The following is a 20,592-nucleotide window of genomic DNA, read 5'->3' as shown; positions in this document are numbered from 1 at the left end:
ATTCATTTTTTATTTTATTTTTTATTAGCCACGTATCATAATCTGCCTAGCAAGGCAAAGGGTGTGCATTATCGGGTAATAGCATACTACTGTGTCTGTATATGAAATCCACGACATAAGTAGACCTATATCTGTGTGTGTGTGTGTGTGCCTGGCTGGCAGCTGGCTCCAAATCTTTCAAAAAATACAGCTGCGCCTGCTACAATAGACTGCAGATCTCTCTCACACCAGGCAGTGTGGAGGGTGTCTCACTTTGATCTTTAAATACCCTCTAACGTTAAACCCCACTCGCTTGCTTTGATTTTTCCCTCCGGTGGAGCCAGCTGCAAGAATAAAATGTAGACGTTCCCTTGGACGCTCCCGTGTCTGTGTGTATGCGCACAGCGGAGAAAGCGTGAACACCTATCCCTTTTCCTCCTTCACCATCTGTCCCTTTCTTCCATTTCATGTTGTTCAACCGATATCCACCCCTACACACACAGCAACAGCTCCGCTGTGCCCACCCCGCTCCCCTCGCAGTGCGTCTGCAGCCCGCACGATTGCAGACGGTCCCTAGCTCCCCCCTCCCCCACCAGGCAGCCGAGCTCCTGTTTCACTCAAAGATGGCGTCAGCTTTGGAGCCTCTAGTATCTGGCTGCATTTTTGGGCTTGTTGTTGTCTCTGATTCGAATGATTTTTGGCACATTCTCCGCGGCAACTCGACACGAAATTCCGGTGAGTAGCGGCTGGTGGGCAGAGGATATTACACGCCATCCGGGCTTCCCCCCTTAAACCCCGAACGGGACCAATTCTAGGGCTTTCTGGGAACCGCGAGAGGTAGAGGGAAAGGAGAGGGTACGGAGAGATGATGATCGCGGAGGGAAGGAGGGGGGCACGGGGGGTGGTTGGATGGAGGGGGAGCCGAGGCCTACCTCGCTCCGGCAGCGGCCTTGTCTTCTCCTGCGCACCGCAGCAGGCAGAGGCGATACGTGGGAGGGAGGGCGGCTGGCGGAGGAAGGAAGTGAGCGAGCTGGGGAGTGTTTGGAACAACGCCGCCACTCGGGCCACCAGTTGTATTTTCACCCGCACGTGAGGCCGAGGAGGAAGGCCGAGTGTCCACAAAACCCAGATCGTAGGAAAATCCGCCTGTATGGTGTCTAACTGTCTTCATTTTTTTTGCACTTGCCCGTTAGCCCTTCCTACGGTCGTCTGAGTCTGCAACTTGCATTGTGCCTGTCGGAAGGCCGCGGTCTTGCCATTAATTTTAACCGTGACTTTCGAAATCAGGTTATTCGTTGTGGCCGCTGCGACGCGGATTGTTGCCTGTTTGAGAGTCGACTACGGCAGCTGTAGACATGATGACATCGCTGTGACAAACGTTTGTTTCACGCTGTTTACCTTCTGGGGCTAGCGCATAGTAGTAACATTAGCTTGTGATGAGGAATGCTAACGGTAAGTTGTTAGCAAGGTGTTAACGTTAGCTTGCTAAACAACAGCACTAAGCGGGAAGGGAAGGTTTGCTGTCACATAATTGCCTGTCATATCAGTGAGAGTAAACAACAGTCCAGGAAACGGTCAGGGGAAGGCGGCATTTGACTTGGCTTTGATTCTCTGTTAGATTTCTAGCCAGTGTTTGCTAACAACCCGTGTTTTGACTGCATCGTGTTTATGTTAGCACGCCAGCTAACTCGCTTAGAAGCATAGTTTGTGGGACGGTTGTGTTTACCTTTTATGCGAGGGCTGAGGGTAGAGACATGCACTTTACAGGACTAAACACTAGGTACTCATTTGAGTTGACCAATCATTTGTCGTTAACCAGATATTATTGGTAAAAATCGTATTGTTTGACAATTGTTTTTGCTTGTTGTGAAAAGAGCAACCGGTTACATGATTTGATTTAACATTTCAGACGGGGGTGGCTCTTTAGAAAATGGTCATACAAGTTTAGGAATTGAAAAGATTGAATTGGTTTTCTGAGATGTACACATTATAGTGTCAGTATGTCCTGAACACTCGGATACCAAGTCCCAAGTATGTCACCTACTTTCCCCCCAAAGAATAAAATGTGATTTATTCTTTCTAATGCTGACAAATAAAGTACTATGCTAATGTTTGTGTGATTGTTGTAATTACTGTCTGACTGTGTAGTTACTGTCTACAATGTGCACTACAACACTGATACTTTTGATTTAGCTGGTGTCTCAGATAGGCTAAGCTGTGTTTTGAAAGTAGATGCATGTTGAAACAGACTTGTCTGATGTAGATTCTGGAGGGAACCTGCCTTAAGAATGTATTATGACTTTTGTGGACAAGCATGGCTTTGTTTACATAATGCAGTGAGATGGGAGGATGCGTTTTTTTTGTTTATTTTGTGAAGGCATGTGTTCTTGGATTTTATTTAATGGAATATGACATGAACTTTACTATTAACCACTGAAATTTGACCTGCTGTCTCTGTGTTTTTTGTCCTTGTTTCTGCAGGGTGCGGCGACTGCTGAGGTGCAATCGGCATGAAGGTGATCGTGCCCGGCTGCTCCCTGGGGTGAGATATCCATTCCGTCCCAGAACCGAAAAGCTCAGGCTTCCGGAAGAGAGGGAGACGAGGGAACAAGGAAATTACGACACAAGGAAAATTGTCGTGTTCACATTGTCTTTGGAATTCACACTTTTTTTACCTAACGAAAGACTACGGTCACCTCTAAAAGGCCATGGTCATTTCTTCCGAGTCACAGTGAAGATTGGCTAATTGCTATTGACATAAGACTGACACAACAGGTTTTATTGGGCATACCTGTGTATGTGTCTGGCTGTGTCAGTATTTTGCAACAGGCAGAGGTGGTGAAACACTTTATTTTTTAGTTGACAAAACCCTTCATATTGTGTGTGGCCCAACTACACTTGGACTAATACAAACACCACTCTACCCTTCTGCTCTCCTCCAGGCTACTTATTTTTGCCTGGAGAGGGTAGTGGGTAGACCACTTTTTTTTTTTTTTGCTTTTTGCTCACCCGGTTTATGCTATGGTGAACTCCTCCTTGCCGTGCTACTCATACTTAGCTTCTGAGGGACTCGCTGTGCGGCCCCAGGACAAAGGATAGTCACCAAGTGGAGGAGGGAGGAGGAGGTGAAGGAAGAGGCGGCGGCAGCGCGCTAGGGCGCAGGCCGTGCCCTTCCTTCCTAGGCCTACAGGCCAGTTTTTTCATCAACTTTTTTCCCCCTATCTCTATAAGTTTGTGGTCGTTGCAGTGAGACCTGCAGGGGCTACCACGCCCACTATTAGACTGCAGCCATGGTGAAGCTGGCTAACCCTATGTACACCCAATGGATCCTGGAGGCCATCAAGAAGGTGAAGAAGCAAAAGCAGCGACCGTCGGAGGAACGCATTTGCAATGCCGTGTCTATGTCGCATGGCCTTGACCGCAAGACTGTTCTGGAGCAACTGGAGCTCAGTGTCAAGGATGGCACCATTCTTAAGGTCTCGAACAAGGGTGTTAACTCCTACAAGGACCCTGAAAACCCTGGCCGCCTCGCCCTACCAAAACCACGAAGTGGCGGTGGTGGAGGTGCCGGAGGCAGTACAGGAGGAGGAAGTGGTGGGGGAAGCTCCCACACACACTCCCACTCCCACTCAGGGAAGAAGCCCGGACTGGACTGGAACAAGCTAATCAAACGCTCACTGGAGGGTCTCCATGAGGCTGGTGGCTCCAGTCTGAAGAGCATTGAGCGCTTCCTAAAGTGCCAGGCTGACGTGGCGGCCTACCTTTCAGGCAGCGGTTCCATGGGGCCTGGCCTGTTCCACCAGCAGCTGAGGGTGGCCCTGAAGAGGGCTGTTGCCCATGGCCGCGTAGCCAAGCAGGGCCCACTGTTCCACATGGTCAGCCGCAGCAGCACCCTGGATGATGGGACGGGGACAGTATCCCTTGAATCACTCCCACCTGTCCGTCTCCTTCCCCATGAGAAAGACAAGGTAATGCCTTCACGCATGCATGTGTACATGGAGGGGGGGGGGAGACACGCGGCAAAGGCCGTCGGGATCGGGAGTCGAACCACGCCGTCAGGCTTGCTCAGCAGCCTAGGTGCCCAGCCGGTTGAGCTAACCGTCCGGGCCTAGATGGCTCATCTTTGCAGTTTTTCTCAGTCTAAACACATTTATCTGAAACATTTTATTGCCAAATAGTACATGTATACAACACGTAACTTTACATGTACACGTATGTGACAGTCCAATGTTGAAACTCTACAAGTATGACACTGCAGAGCACTCATTTTGGCAATTGACAGCAAACGGTGTAATATGTAGAGGAGAATTAAACGGACACCTCACACTCACACGGCTGCTTTTACTTCAAATGAATGCAACACTGCATGTTCTGATGGCAACAGATGTTTTGGACTGGATCACAAAGATCCTGTTAAAATTACAACTGTGGCAGAGGCACAAAGCATGGGTGATTTGTTTCTGAGAAATACGTGTGCTCTGTTAATGTTTTGAAGCGAACAAAACAAGTTTTCACTTCAGTGTCAATCTGTAGAAATAGTATGGTCTCATTCCAAATGTTCCCCTTAAGTTTCCTGAACAAGGAAAAAGAGAAATTAGTTTTTAGCCCAAATTTGTTTTTAGGGACTAAGGATGGGTCAGGTACATTGTTAAACATAACAGTGTACAGTGTCCAAAAATTAAGAATAACTTGGATAATAAGCAGACCGTAGCTTGTAAAGAGTCAGCTAGGAAACTACAAGGCAGTGGGAGTTGTGGGAAACATTTGGAGAAAAACGGATCACGATGTGAGCTTGTAGATCTGCTAATGCTGTTTTATTTGAGCACTGTTCACCTGGCTGGTAAGCTCTGTCTATACAATACGTTTGGTTTGTTATCTCTGAAGTGCTGAAGTCGTTTATGCTACATACTGTACAACTTAATGATGCAGTTGTGTCCAAGGCTAGTTATATGCACTGCAATGTTATTGTTAAATATGTCGTACTACGTTAAACCAGCAACACTCCCAAGTGTGTGTTTCCAACAAATGCCAAACAGCAAATGCCCATCCTTAGGAACAAGTGCTTTTTAAATGTGAGATTGTGGAACTCTAATTGTACTAAACTACTCCAGCCCTCAACCCAGCTATTACACTCATGCAGAAATGTAAACATTTATTAATAAGTAATGACCACAATGGAATCAATACAGTTGCTCTGCATCATCAGACTCTTATCGGCCTATTGGATTTGACCCAGCGATTGCTGATACTGCTGAGGATGGTCTCTTTGTGTTTATTCACGATTGTCTTTCAGGTGTGTGTGTGTGTGTGTGTGTGTGTGTGTGTGTGTGTGTGTGTGTGTGTGTGTGTGTGTGTGTGTGTGTGTGTGTGTGTGCGTGTGCGTGTGCGCGTGCGCGCGTGTGCGTGTGCGCGTGCGCGCGTGTGCGTGCGCGCGTGTGCGTGCGCGCGCAATTGCAAGAGATGGACAGGATGGCATGTCTGAACTGTATAGATAAGCGTTTTCACTCCCATTGTTTTCAGATGACATGTCTAGACTCTACCAAACCATTTAAAACTGCTGCCCCACCTAACTGCGCAGTTGGAGAATCCTTTTGCCATGGACCTGCGTAATGGCAAAAACATGCCAAACAGAAACGATAACAATCCATGGCGTGTCTACATTTGGCAACACCACCGCTATGCAGACCTCAAACCACGAGTGTAAGACGAAGAGACGAAGTCTCTTACTCTCTTATATTGTAGCTTACATCACATCCTGACGGAAGGATATAGAAAGGTATCGAGGGGATGACAGCCTTTGCATAGGAGGCATATCTAGGGTTAATTTACTGAAGAAATGTCATTCTAAAATGTGCCACAGAGTGCATTTAAAGCATGGTTTTCCCCACAAAAACACAGATAGAATCCATGGATTGTCAAACCCTGGTTGCATCGGCCATCATGCGGCCTGTGGCCTATAAGAAAGTGATGTAATTAGAGAGGGAAAATAAATGTCAGCCACCAGTCAGATACTGTAGTGTCTCATTCTGAGCTGTGGCTACTAAGCTACTAGTCAGATACTGTAGTGTCTCATTCTGAGCTGTGGCTACTAAGCTACTAGTCGGAGCTAAAATGCATTTCTCATCCCTGCAGGTAACATCGTTTAGACGTTCTAAAAATCAGTGCGTGGTTGAGTTGTGGCAGGTTTCGAAGTTGAACATGGACTGGCCATTGTGGCCTGCATATGACAAAGTTGCCTCCCCTGGGGGAATGACACTATGCAAGAACTTTGTGTGAATTAAAGCGTGTTGTGATTTTGTGTATACCATGCTACCTGACGCATCAAAGCTGGCAACGGAGAAGATCTCATCAGAATAAAGCAAATATGTTTTTAAAATTAAATTGGGGGTTAGAGGGACAAGGGGTCGAGAGAGAGATCAATGAACACCGATAACCAACCAGTGTAGCATTGCTGTGGCAGGCTGTGAGTGTGTCTGTGTTTTGTGGTCCACGGTGGGCATTGTGAAACGAAGGTGCGTGGCTGCCAGGGCACTTCTCCGTTCCTTGCCTGCAGTACAGGAGAAGAGCGAGGAAGAGACAGAGGAGGTCAGGTTAAGAGAAGGAGGTTACCGAAGAGAATCACGTGGCCCCCAGCCTCCTGCAGGGCTGTGGACCAGCTGCAGGGCTGGTCCCTGTCAGGAGACCAAAGAAAGAAAGAGAGGGAGGGAGTTACAGAAAGAGGGAAGGAAAGAGAAACGGGTGAATGAGTGACTGGTAAAGGCAGAATGAGACTGCGAAAGCGAGAAGGGAGGAAGTGAGTGGGAGGCTAGAGGAAGAGGGCGGAAGATGGAAATAGAAACGGTGAGTGGAGAGAAGAACGGGCGTAGAAAGAGGACGGAAGGAAGAACAAAGTGAGGGAGAGAGAAAAGAGGAGATGTTGGAAGCTAAGAGGCCCCGATGAACTGCGCTCCATGCTGCTCTGACTGAATACTGAGTAAAAGGGAAAAAAATGGCAGAGTGAGTAAAAGAGCAAAATGGCAGAGAGTGAGTAAAAGAGCAAGTGTGAACAACAGGGTGTGAGGGAATGATTTAGAAAGATAGTGAGTTAGAGAGCATGAAAGAGAGGGAGAAGGGTAGAGAAGGACTGAGACAGTGAGAAACGGGAAGAGGCAGACATGCAGGCGACAGAGGAGCCAGGGAACACACCCACTGTTGTAACCTGATCAGAGAAAGCAGCCGTTCACTGCTCAGGGCCATGGGATGGACACCCAGATACACAACTCACGGACGCACACATACATACACTTTGTAAATGAGCATTACATGAACGGAAGTGTCAACCATTACTTTACTTGAAGATACATGTGATACAGGTATTATATATTGTCAGATGTGCAGACACCAATTATGTCTGACACAGACACAATCGATTCTAAACGATTCTTACTACGATACATGCTGAATGATTTGTGCTACATTCACACCTAAACAGAAGCTACATGAACCTACAAATGCCACACATTAGCATGCCCTCTGCCACACAGATGCATGCATGCCCACAGGGGAGAACGGCATGTAAACAAATCTTCGAGTGCCACTCACAGGAAGATGCATAACAGGCCATATGTTGTCTTAAGTTGCAGCCTATGAGACATGCACAGGCAGCATTAGAGGTGGTGTAAAAAGTAGAAACGCAAAGCTGTTTTGTACTGGTCCTAGCTTTACCTGGCCGTGTTGTGTGTGTGCCTGTGTGTTTCTCACTTTAGAAGGCCTATGTCTGGGCTCGAAATTACCTTTTTTACTTGGTAGCGCACACACACACACACACACACTCACTCACTCACTCACTCACTCACTCACTCACTCACTCTCTAGGATTAGCCCAGAGAGCGAACAGGCAATACGTCACATAGGCCTGTTTAACACAGTGACCTGCTTGGCGCAGATGGTCAGTTGGTCACCACCACACAAGATTAGCACTAGCAGACATAATTTCTCTTCCCATTTCCCACTAGTGTGTTCTCTGACTACTGAACTAACATCTGGCAATGCCCATTTCTTTTCTGTTGCACTGCTATAAGAAGGAAAACGGGTCTCACTGTCCAACTCCAAGCCTCATGTAAAGGTTCTTGTTGAGCTCAAAACTTTGAAGTAGAAGCGGTGAACTAGAGCTCTAAGGTGTTTTAATGACAGTAAAATGTTCCCCTTTAAAACTGTCAGATTGCAACAAACTTTGCTTTGGAGTTGATTGATTGATTTGTGTTTTCTTTTACTGTTCTGCCTTCATTTCTATAGTATAGTGGAGAGTGACTGGAAAAGTGGAGAGAGATGGGGAGTCACACGCAGAAAAGGCTGTCAAGCTCGGGAATTGAACCCGCGACTCGCTGTCAGGCTACATTAGAGCCTATATGTGGTATGCCCAGTGCCCCTTAAACACTTGGTTGTCGGCACCCCTAATGCATTATCTTTAAGTATAAACGTGCTTAACAAGAACCATGGTGGTATAACTAAAGAGTTGCATATTTTATCAGCCATGGTTTATCACCTACAATCCAGCAGTGAGTTTCACTTCCACTTCATACTGTTAATGCTACATTCGTTTGATTCGTTTTATGGCATGTGTAAGGTAAGGTAAGGTCATTTTATTTATAAAGCGCCTTTCAAAACAGTTGTTACAAGGTGCTGTACAATAAAAATAATAGGAATAAAACGAACATCACAATCAAAGATAAACCAACAATGAAATAAGAAACAGAGCAGCAGAGACAGTATCTAGAAATAGATAAAAAACAGAACAATACATAGAAATCAACAAAAGATTGAGACAATCACTGAAGCAAACCGAAATGTTTGCGGTACAAATGAGTTTTAAGTAGCTTCTTAAAAATCTCAACAGACACTGCATTTCTCAAGTAGAGTGGTAAGTCATTCCACAGCGTAGGAGCAACAAATGAGTAAGCTCGATCTCCTTTGGTTCGCAGCTTAGTGGCGGGGATAATGAGAAGACCTTTGTCTGAAGTGTACAGTATGTATTGTAGTGTGGTCTTTGGTGGCTTGGATCTTTGGCCACAGCGGTTTTGTGGTATGAAAAATTGGTATGAAGAGGACTGTTTTGGTTTGATAACATTATCTTGGTTTATTTAGATCATGAGTCCTTTACTTTCTATTTTGAATGTTTTCCAAATGCCATGGCCATCCGTTGTCCTGTCTACCAGACAGAGGATGCAGTTGCTGCAGTACAGAGGAGAGGATGTTGACATTTGTGTCTAGCAATTCATACATAAGCTCTTGTCCAGCTTGTAGTCTCACCTTCAGCTAAGGCTGGGCGATATGACCAAAATCTCATAACGATATACTATATATATATATGCATTTATTTATTCTATCTAAGAAATAGTTGTTTTTTATTGTCTTAATATGGGTCCATATTTATATTGAGATCAGTTATTAAAATTATTATTATGACTAAAAGCAAAATAAAGAAATACGATTTTCCCATTCAGACACAAAAGTACATGTAGGCCTATGTCTACATTACATTGTCTAACGAAAATATATATTACCTTATGTCACTGCTCAGTTGTTACGTTTCTTTTTAAGCTCTGTATAGGGATTCAAACTGTTACACTTTCTCTCTGTTGCTCAGTGTAGTTTGTTAAACTTTCAGACGGGAGGGTCAACGATCTTCAATAGGCTGCAGGTAGGGGATAGAGAGAGACGACGACGCGTAACACTGCAGGTAGGGGATAGAGTGAGAGACGACGACGCGTAACACTGCAGGTAGGGGATAGAGTGAGACGACGACGCGTAACACTGCAGGTAGGGGATAGAGTGAGAGACGACGACGCGTAACACTGCAGGTAGGGGATAGAGTGAGAGACGACGACGCGTAACACTGCAGGTAGGGGATAGAGTGAGAGACGACGACACGTAACACTGCAGGTAGGGGATAGAGTGAGAGACGACGACGCGTAACACTGCAGGTAGAGGATAGAGTGAGACGACGACGACGCGTAACACTGCAGGTAGGGGATAGAGTGAGAGACGACGACGTGTAACACTGCAGGTAGGGGATAGAGTGAGAGACGACGACGCGTAACACTGCAGGTAGGGGATAGAGTGAGAGACGACGACACGTAACACTGCAGGTAGGGGATAGAGTGAGAGACGACGACGCGTAACACTGCAGGTAGGGGATAGAGTGAGACGACGACGCGTAACACTGCAGGTAGCGGATAGAGTGAGACGACGACGCGTAACACTGCAGGTAGGGGATAGAGTGAGAGACGACGACGCGTAACACTGCAGGTAGGGGATAGAGTGAGAGACGACGACGCGTAACACTGCAGGTAGGGGATAGAGTGAGAGACGACGACGCGTAACACTGCAGGTAGGGGATAGAGTGAGAGACGACGACGCGTAACACTGCAGGTAGGGGATAGAGTGAGAGACGACGACGCGTAACACTGCAGGTAGGGGATAGAGTGAGAGACGACGACGCTAGGGATGTTGAAAAAAGTTGAAAATCGACTCGATTTTCGACTCATGCCTTCCGCGACTCAAAAACGTATGAGTCGAAAAATCGTTTTTATTTTATTTTTTATTTTTTTTGCGCCTGTCAGCGCCGCACCTCACATGCATGCCCTGGCTGCAGTTAGAGCGCCATCGTCCAAGGGTGTGGGGTGAAGGGGAAGGGTATCTTAGCAACACTGAATGCTCTGTCCCATTGGTCGTGTGCTCGTATCATGAGCCAATGGCTGCAGCTCTGAGCCCCCAGACCCCAGGTTCGCAATTCGCATCTCATTGCTCACGCTCAAAGACAGGTCCGCTCTGTTCTGAGCTGTGAGCGCTCTTCTCTTCTCGTGAAGAAAGCAGGACAGCGTTGTCAAATAAATCCCGCCGTCATTCATACTGTATTTATTCCCCGACCCGACATTAAAATACGGAACAACGTGCGTCCCGTATCAGTTCATTACGGGACTTGTGACAGGCTGCTGCAGACACTTGAGTTGGGACTAGCTGATAGCATAGCAGCCGATAGCGCCGCTGCTCCTTCAGTGTCGTTGTTTACAAAATAAAGTTTATTTTTTATTATTGGGCTTTGATCATTGATGCAAATTCTAAACATATGGATGCAGCTGCAGAAGTTGTGTTGCTTAAAGGAATGCATAGTTGCGTTCTCCTCAACTGCTGCGCAGCAACAACAAAAATAAAAAAATAAAAAAGAATGGAAAATAAATAGGAAAAAAAGTCGATCGACTCGTCGATTTGCGGCCTCGATTTATCGATTGGCCAAATATGAGTCGTTTGGCATCCCTAGACGACGCGTAACACTGCAGGTAGGGGATAGAGTGAGAGACGACGACGCGTAACACTGCAGGTAGGGGATAGAGTGAGAGACGACGACGCGTAACACTGCAGGTAGGGGATAGAGTGAGAGACGACGACGCGTAACACTGCAGGTAGGGGATAGAGTGAGACGACGACGCGTAACACTGCAGGTAGGGGATAGAGTGAGAGACGACGACGCGTAACACTGCAGGTAGGGATAGAGTGAGCGACGACGACGCGTAACACTGCAGGTAGGGGATAGAGTGAGAGACGACGACGCGTAACACTGCAGGTAGGGGATAGAGTGAGAGACGACGACGCGTAACACTGCAGGTAGGGGATAGAGTGAGAGACGACGACGCGTAACACTGCAGGTAGGGGATAGAGTGAGAGACGACGACGCGTAACACTGCAGGTAGGGGATAGAGGGAGACGACGACGACGCGTCATTTATTTGGAACAACAAGACAAGCAGCAACACTGCAGGTAGGAGGAATGAGGCAGAAGTGTTTGCACAAAGCTCTTTGTTCAACAACATCACCGTGTAAAACTATGTGTGGCCCACAGAGTATCAATTTGACCAGCATGAAACCTGAATTTATAACAGTGACCAGTCGTTTACCCTGCTCAGAATCTCAGCTATCGTCTCCCTTAATTTTTGTTATGCAATAGTAGCATAGATTAGCAGCGTACCTTAAACCGTAAAATACTACCGTAAAGCTTGTTTTGCGACGATATAAATGTAAACGATAGAGCTTCATATTAAACTAGACATTTTCTATTGTCCAGACGCTATACGGTATATCGTCATATCGCACAGCCCTACCTTCAGCTGGCTGTTTTGATGCTCTGAAATCTATGCAGTGAACGGGGCATGTGTATGTGTGTGTGATATTGTGTATATCCAAGTGATGGAAAGTGTGATCTGTATGTCCTACAAATGATGCATGAGAGAGAGACTGGCATTGCTGACGATCACTCACAATCTCTCTCCTCGCTCTCTTTCTCTCTGTCTGACAGTCTCATCAGGGCCGTATTGCTGCACATGATTGCTGGCTGTTATGATTTACCAGAGACCACTCTTGCTGTGTGAAGAAAAAAAAAATCAAAACAAATGGCCAAGCACTGGCTCTGACCCTATCAGAGGGAGATTTGTGTACTCAACACCCCAATGGCTGTGTCAGAGGACTCCCATTCAAACTAGACGTCTCCTCTCCCCTGCACACCCACCACCAGCACCATTCCCACCCTTCCCTGCTCTTTCCTCTCCCCTTAATAGGGGGTCATTGCCAGGCCATGAAGGGGGAGGTAAATGGGGGAGAGAAGTCAACCAGAGGTCAGGGGTATATAGATAGCAAAGCTCATTGCCTCCCTGAGCACCCGTTAGCCGTATGAGGCTATGGCCATTAGGTGGGATGGGCCGTAGCGAACACTCGCTGAGCCTTCGTGTGTTTGTGTGCACGTGTGCACATGTTCGTGCGTGTGCATTTGTCCATCCGTAAACATTTGTGTCTATATGTGTCTGCGTGTGAGAGTGAGTGAATGGTGTGTGTGTGTGTGTGTGTGTGTGTGTGTGTCTCCATCCCGTCATAGCAGAGAAGAGGGATGTTGCTGCCCTGCGATTGCCCTCTTCTCCAACAGCTGGAGTGGGGTCACTCAGAGTTCCCTCTGTTGATTTGCAGTGTCATGGTGGGGACGTGTGAAAAAACCCAAAACCGATACACACGAGCCCGAAGACTTATTCAGCATGCTATACTTTATTATTGATGCAAGCGAACACATATTCACACACCTACACATGAATAAACATACACCCCTACTGTCATGCACACACACATAGATGTAGTACGTGTGTATGTGCGTGCGTGTTGGTGATTTCCTACCAAATGTCCCATTGACCCTCTTAACTGGTTTGGCTAATGCTGGCTGCCTGGCTAATGAGACCATTGCTCAGGAATGGTAATTGAGATGCTACATTAAGCATCCGGCCTTTATGTGTGCCCCCCAATTCACAGACACATTTTCTTTTTTAGATTGTTCTTGATTGTCTCCACCAGGCCGAAGGCATGGGGAGAGAGTATGTTTTGCTGCGTAGTCCGTCTGTCCGTTTGTGTGTCTGTCCGTCCGTCCGTTACCAGCTAATCTCCGGCACCGTTGGCCCTAGCTCTGGTCCATAGCTCTAATGCGTTGCATTTAGAGCTATGTTACTCTCAACTTCCGCCGCTCACATGAATGCAGACCAGCCTCTCGTCTTTAGCGTAAATAAAAAGAACGTTTTTCCTACTCACCAAAACAAAGGCGGGTTGTGTCATTAGAAAGCCTACTTTCCTGAGTGGAAGCACTCTGAGCCCCCCACCACACGTATAAACGGTACTTTTTGGCCAGAAAGCGATTTTTTTTCCACCGGAGGAAAAATATTCTCTGAGGCAATTCTCTGGGCAATATCGGTAGAAGGCGCAGTAGAGTAACTAAAAGTATTTTTTTCCGGTGGAAACAAAATCCTCTTTTGGCCAAAAGGTACCGTTTATACGTGTGGTGGGGGGTTCAGAGTGCTTCCACTAAGGAAAGTAGGCTTTCTAATGACACAACCCGCCTTTATTTTGGTGAGTAGCAAAAACGTTCTTTTTATTTATGCTAAAGACGAGAGGCTGAAGTTCAGAGTAACATAGCTCTAAATGCAACGTATTAGAGCTATGGACCAGAACTACGTTGGCCCCATCCATGCCACAATATGCACACACACTCCCTGGATGCCAACTGACGAACCTCTGCCCCAAATATTCCACAACGGCCTGTTATAGCGCCACCATGAGGCCGATTTGGGCAAAACACATTTCTGTTGATTACTCGTTCACATTTCATCCATACATCACGCAATTCGGTATACACTATCTCCATAGTCATGTGATCAACACTGATCTGTACCATTTCCCATATTCCATCCTGATTGGCTAAGATTGGCTTCCAAAGCTCGCATGATTGGTCTGTATCAAACAAAACGCCACAAATCACACACAGCGTGCAATTTCCATGAAATTATACACACACATTTCCACCATGCCGCATATTTCTTTCCAAAACGGCGGCATGGTGGCACTACAACTGGGCAATTCCGGATTCTACCAACAACTGCATCGATCTGTGTACAACTTTGTATGCACACTCCCTAGAGGCTATGGACAAATATTGTCCCTGACTCCCTGCATCCCTCCACATCTGCCGGTTATAGCGCCACCATGAGGCCGATTTCTGCAAAACACATTGTTTACATTAGTCTCACAGATTTCATCCAAATCGGTACACATCTCTGTAGTGATGGAGACCTGTGCCCAGCAGGCTCCTGGTGGAGACCTGTGCCCAGAAGGGCACTGTTTCTAGTTTCACAGTTAAATCCTCAGTTCTCATATATACATTTGTAACTCTGGGTCTGGACTATTCCAGCTGTAAAAAAAAACGGGTCTTTAGAGCACCAAAGTCTGACGGAATTTACACATCCTACCTGGCTCATGTTTTGTTCCCCTCATTAACACTTTTTCACTGTATGTGGGAATGCAGAGAGATTGTGGCATTTTGGAGCGAGATCTTACAAATACTTTATAGAATGCTAGATGTAAGGATACCATTGGATCCAAAACTCTGCATATTGGGATTGTACCCGGTAACCCTGGTCATATTGGGATTGTACCCGGTAACCCTGGTCATATTGGGATTGTATCCGGTAACCCTGGTCATATTGGGATTGTATCCGGTAACCCTGGTCATATTGGGATTGTACCCGGTAACCCTGGTCATATTGGGATTGTACCCGGTAACCCTGGTCATATTGGGATTGTACCCGGTAACCCTGGTCATACTGGGATTGTACCCGGTAACCCTGGTCATACTGGGATTGTACCCGGTAACCCTGGTCATACTGGGATTGTACCCGGTAACCCTGGTTATACCAAGGAATAAACAGATTCTCATGTCACTACTCCAAGCAAAGCGCACAATTGCTCTAACATGGAAACACACTCAGAGACCACGAGCGAGCCAATGGCTCAGGGAAATGAGCAGCTGTTGTGCTAACAGGATAACTTATATTTTGAAGAAAAAAAGTGTAATGTATGATGAAGTCTGGGGACCCTTCACCCAACTCTTAACGAATGTTGATGTGTTGAATATGCTTCGTAATGATAATGCCTCATAATACTGTAGTGATCTTATACTATACTCTCATTTATCTGTTTACACTGACTTCTGCTAAATGTTTTGCTTTTGTTGTCATTTAAAATAAATAAATAACTGTGTTCCAAAAATAAACGAATGATCCCGAATTCCCGATTCACTGGTATGGATATGAAGAATCAACTAAAGGCAAGAAAACGCTAATGTTACTGCCGCAGAATTTGTTAAATTTTCACCAGAAACAGACTGTATGAAATATGAGTGACTGACTATCGTAAACGAATAACGATACAGAGCCACCTCTCCGACGATATCGCAGAGACAGTTTGTTCATTGAGATGATCCAATGTTATTCTCCATAGAGAAATGACTTCTGCATCCCAGGGGTGACGTCCAGACTTCAGTACTCTTATTTATATACAAAGTTACAAACACAGTCAAATGAACAGAGGATTTTACTGTTTACCTCTAGGATAGTCACTCGGGGACTATGAATACCAAATACCTCCTTTGCTGACATTTGCATTATTAGGTATTAAAGATGCACCGAGCAATCACCTGGCGAGCAAACTCGTCCGGTTTTCAGCTGATTGGCCGGTCATGATCAGTGCTCTGCTGGTCATGATCAGTGCTCTGCTGGTCATGATCAGTGCTCTGCTGGTCATGATCAGTGCTCTGCTGGTCTGAGCAGAAACATTGAAATGCACACTTGAATTGCCTGGCAACCGCTGGTAACAAAAGGAAGAGGAATTTATTTTAAATATCTCATGCACACCATCGCTAAATTTAATTTGATCAAATCATCAGAGCTTTGTTTGGCTTCTAGATAGTTTGTTTATATAATGAGGCTGTTTCTTATCAAAAGGAATAGATCTACAAGCTAAGAATGCGTTGAGGTGTGATCCGTTACATTTTAGATCTTTTAAGCGTTGCCTAGAAATGACAAATTACATAATCAAATCTGCGACCTCTTGGTGAAGTCTTAAAGCAATAGACTTTATACCTCCATTAAACACCACCAAACAAAATGCTTATTGAAACAAACAAAACTGTTTCTTTCTTCAATATTTAGCACATTTTACCAAACTAAAACGTGTCACCTGCCTTCTGTCTGGTAGACAGAGGGCCTGGTAATGAGTTATATTTAATGATAGGCCAAATGTCTTGCATTTGCAAACTTCATTTGTATAATTTAAGAAATGAAAAGCAATACAGTTCTGTTAGTAAATTATTGAAGTAAAGTTGTTTAGTTTCCTTTAAGTGTTTCCTTTCCAGTGTTTTATTGCCATAAAACACATTTTAGGAACAAATTTGGATTTGGAAGAAATTGGTTTTGGCAAGTTAGACGGTGCTATAGTAGCCACCCGCTCTCTCTCTGCTGCTCTGACAGTCTGTGTCTGTCTCTCCAGGAGCTGTCTGTCTGTCTGTGTCTTTGTTCCACAGTCTGTGTCTGATTTTGTTGTTCCTTCCCGCCAACAAACTTAGTTCTGCTCCATCATACTTAGCGGCCAAAGAAGAGGAATGTGTTAGAAAGCCTCTCGGGGTCAGTGCCATGCAACTGGAATGTCAAGAGAATGACTCGTCTCTCTACATAGGGCCCGATTGCCCGATTGGGTCACAGAACTCCAAGATGTTAGTAAAAAATATATCTTAAGGAAGGATTTTATTGTGGCTCCTCAGAGGCCTCTAATCTCACAAACCACTGGACCAATTAGTGCCAAATGTCCTGTGCACTAGGCCACAGAAGTCCCTTCACTAATCCTTTTTTTTTATTTTTTATTTTTACGTTTTATACTTTTTAAAATATTTAACTTTATTTTTACAATGGTAGTCAAAGGGCACTCTGATCGGGCTGAAACCTTACCCTCATATGTCATAGATATCCCCAGGTAGATATTAGATAATAAGAGAAGAGTGTTGTAGTGTCCTAGTTTCATCCCTGAATTCAGAGATTTGTTCAGTTGAAAACCTCTGTTGGAGAGAGAGATTGATATACACATTTTCCAGATTAATTAGCATTTATTTTTAAGGTAAAATAGGATTTTCCTTTCATACCAATAGTGTCCTGCCTAAACCCTTTGGCTAGTAGTGGTGCCTGGATACAGGTGTTTGGGTATCATTAACAATTTAGCATCAGAAGGCAACAGAGAGCAGCATCATGGCAGCATCTGGACATTAGCTTGCTGAAAATGTCCCACAGCCCTTATCTCAACCGCCTGCACCAAGTGGGAGAACCGTTAAGTGCCTCAGTGATGCCATGCTCACTGTGCCAGCTGCCATTCAGCAGCGTAGTCGCAAGTGAGTGTGATGGTTCGTGGTGTGTGTGTGTGTGCGTACCGCTAACCCCCATAACCCTGCAAATGGAGGCAATGTGTGGAGCAGCTGAGGGAAGCGAGGGCCAGGGCCTGTGCGGCCAGTGTGGCTCCAGTGTTTGATGCAGTGATTTAGCGTGGTTCTCCCTCGCTAACCTCGCTGTAATGACTGGTGGGCCTGGGCTGGAGTGGGTTGAGAGCAATAGCATACTGGTTCAGCACAGGGTGTACAGCTGGCTTCTGGAGTGACAAACAAACTTTATCATCTGGAGGCCAGAAGGGTCTAGTATTGTTTCTGCGGGGCGAGACCCTAAAGTGGGTTGTGAGCGTGTACAGTTGGGTGCCACCGATATTGTCCCTTATCATTTGACCCATTTAGGCCTGACCTCAAAATTTAAAAAAATCCTTCTAAATCCTAAATATTTTCACGATTTTTCAAAAATAGCAGACCTACAAGCTCGTAGCGCGCCACTCGGTGGCGCGCTATGAGCTTGTAGATCTGCTATTTTTCAATAGCTAAATTATAACAATGTTTAAAACACCAAAAGGGGTTCCCGCCCAAAATGGGTTAACTGTCCTTTTGCGCAGATCACGCAAACCTCAGCAAAAAGAAAAGGACAATATCGATGGCCTCCAACTGTATATCTATTCTACGTCCGAGCATAGACATGGTAACGCCCGCCTGCCTCTGATTGGCCTACCGACACTGCCTGTCTTGCCCCAATGGTCTCACCAGACTGTCCTCCGAGACACGAGGTTACTCCGTGGTGGGAAATAATACAAGTACAAGAGGATGACAGCTTGGCACGCGCGACAGTAACAGTTATTTTTGTAGATGAGGCAAACTAATATTGTTTATGCCGTTTTCTATGATTGATACAAACATAAAGTTACTGTTGCGCGTGCCAAGCTCTTGTATTATATCGTACTTTTATTATTTATTTATTTCCCAGTTCCCACCACGGAATAACCTCGCGGCAGACTATCCAGCATATAGCTATCCACCTCGGAGTAAAGTCTGGTAAGGCCGGCAGTGTCTGTAGGCCAATCAGAGGCAGGCGGGGCGTTACCATGTCTATGCTCGGATGTAGAATAGATATACGCGTTGTGAGCTATATGTTTTACAGGGCTGTTTGTTTTATTTCAGTGGTGCATCATAATTTTTCAGGTCAGAACCACCAAATAATATGAAATGCCAAAGTGGCTGGGTGAGTGAGTACACACAGCCAGAAGATGTGACTGCCTGTGTTGTCCATGAAAAGATAATCAAGCACTTGTGTCACATCTGGATTCCTTTTCTTGCTCATAGGTTGTAGACCTACTTGCCTACTCGCACGTGTGTGTGTGTGTGTGTGTGTGTGTGTGTGTGTGTGTGTGTGTGTGTGTGTGTGTGTGTGTGTGTGTGTGTGTGTGTGTGTGTGTGTGTGTGTGTGTGTGTGTGTGTGTGTGTGTGTGTGTGTGTGTGTGTGTGTGTGTGTGTGTGTGTGTGTGTGTGTGTGTGTGTGTGTGTGTGTGTGTGTGTGTGTGTGTGTGTGTGTGTGTGTTGGGGCGACTAGTTATTGGGGAGCCGACGTTATTGGTGGGATGGCTGAGATTGGCTTCCCATGTTAATGAGAACCTTGACTTGAAACAAGACAAGGACAACAGGAACGCCTTTCCCTCTCCCCCCTCACTCTCGTCTCTCATCCACTCATGCCCTATCCTACTAGCTCTCCCTCAACCCTTTATCCGTTCGTCCTCTTGCCATTGTTTTCCCTATGCATTTCCCCCCTCCTCTCGTCCCTCTTTCTCCTGCCCTCTGTCTCCTGTAAATTGGCCAGTTGTGTTTTAAAGGACATGGGAGGGAGTAGACCGCTGGTAGCCCTGCTCATCAATCTATAGTCTCCCTACATGGCCTCACACAATAGGCTGCTTAGCCTCCAGTATCATTGCACTTGATTTGAGTAAAAAAACACAAGGATGTCCGAGAACTAGGCTAGTGCTACACTCTGCAATGCGTTGCTCAGGGCTATAGACTGCATGTGTGTTTGACATTGTGGTGCACGAGTAAAACACAAGTGGCTGGGTTGGTGTGTTAATTATGGCAGAGGAGTGTTTGTGTTTCTTTGTTTCTTACATGTTTGTGTGCTTAAATCTGCTAGTGTTGGTGCATGCTCGTGTGTATGAGCAAGGTCACAGTGGGTTTCTCTACGTGTGTGTGTGTGTGTGTGTGTGTGTGTGTGTATAAGGAGTCGGAGAGGTGGCTGTTCTTGCACGGTCAGTCCATGCAGCTGGAACCTGTTGTTGACATGAGGTGTGTCTATTTGGCCTCAACCAACGACTCCTGTCACTTATTTAACAGTGCATGCCATGCACGTCACAACTCTCTCTCTCTCTCTCTCTCTCTCTCTGACACACATTCACACACACAGGCTTAAAATATATTGTGCACAACAACTGGATGAATGTTGTCCACCGCAGACAAACAAGTCTGTTGGTGTGAGGAAACGGTTGAACGTCACTGTGCTTAATAACTGTCCTCCCTGCCAGATATGTCTGGTACAGCAAAAAACAAGGACAATCTACTGAGGTGAATTCTGAACATTGTCATTACTGTCCCCATATTGGGAGGAAAATAGGTTTTTCTTCCATAAAAAATACAATCTATCGGATTCATTTAAGTGGACAGCAGTTATTAAGCCATACTTATGTGTGCGCGCGTGTGTGTGTGTGTGTGTGTACCGGAGTAGGACTGTTTGTATGTGCAAGGCGATGTGATGGTGTCTCTGTCTCTCTCCTCGCTGTGTTTACTCGAGCAAGAACGATTTACCTGAAGCGGCAGGGA

The 20,592-nt window shown here is 45.8% G+C and overlaps 1 protein-coding gene across 4 annotated transcripts in view; it reads left to right on the top strand.

Moving 5' to 3' along the window:
* The first annotated feature begins 485 nt into the window (after positions 1–485).
* kat6a (K(lysine) acetyltransferase 6A) overlaps positions 486–20,592 on the top strand; it is a 70,328-nt gene continuing 50,221 nt past the window's right edge. For 2 of the 4 annotated variants that reach the window (XM_079515494.1, XM_079515491.1), the window contains exons 1-2: positions 486–714; positions 2,461–3,947. In XM_079515494.1, coding sequence (XP_079371620.1) covers positions 3,270–3,947 — 678 coding nt within the window. In that variant the 5' untranslated portion in view covers positions 486–714; positions 2,461–3,269. Of the gene's footprint in view, positions 715–987; positions 1,112–1,897; positions 2,011–2,460; positions 3,948–20,592 lie in introns of those variants that run through there. The other 2 variants (XM_079515492.1, XM_079515493.1) reach the window with 2 other exon arrangements.

The sequence above is a fragment of the Electrona antarctica genome (genome assembly GCF_951216825.1).
Source record: "Electrona antarctica genome assembly, chromosome: 12".
Taxonomy (NCBI): domain Eukaryota; kingdom Metazoa; phylum Chordata; class Actinopteri; order Myctophiformes; family Myctophidae; genus Electrona; species Electrona antarctica.
The sequence above is the reverse complement of the archived record's forward strand: the minus strand, read 5'-3'. Positions and strand labels throughout refer to the sequence as shown.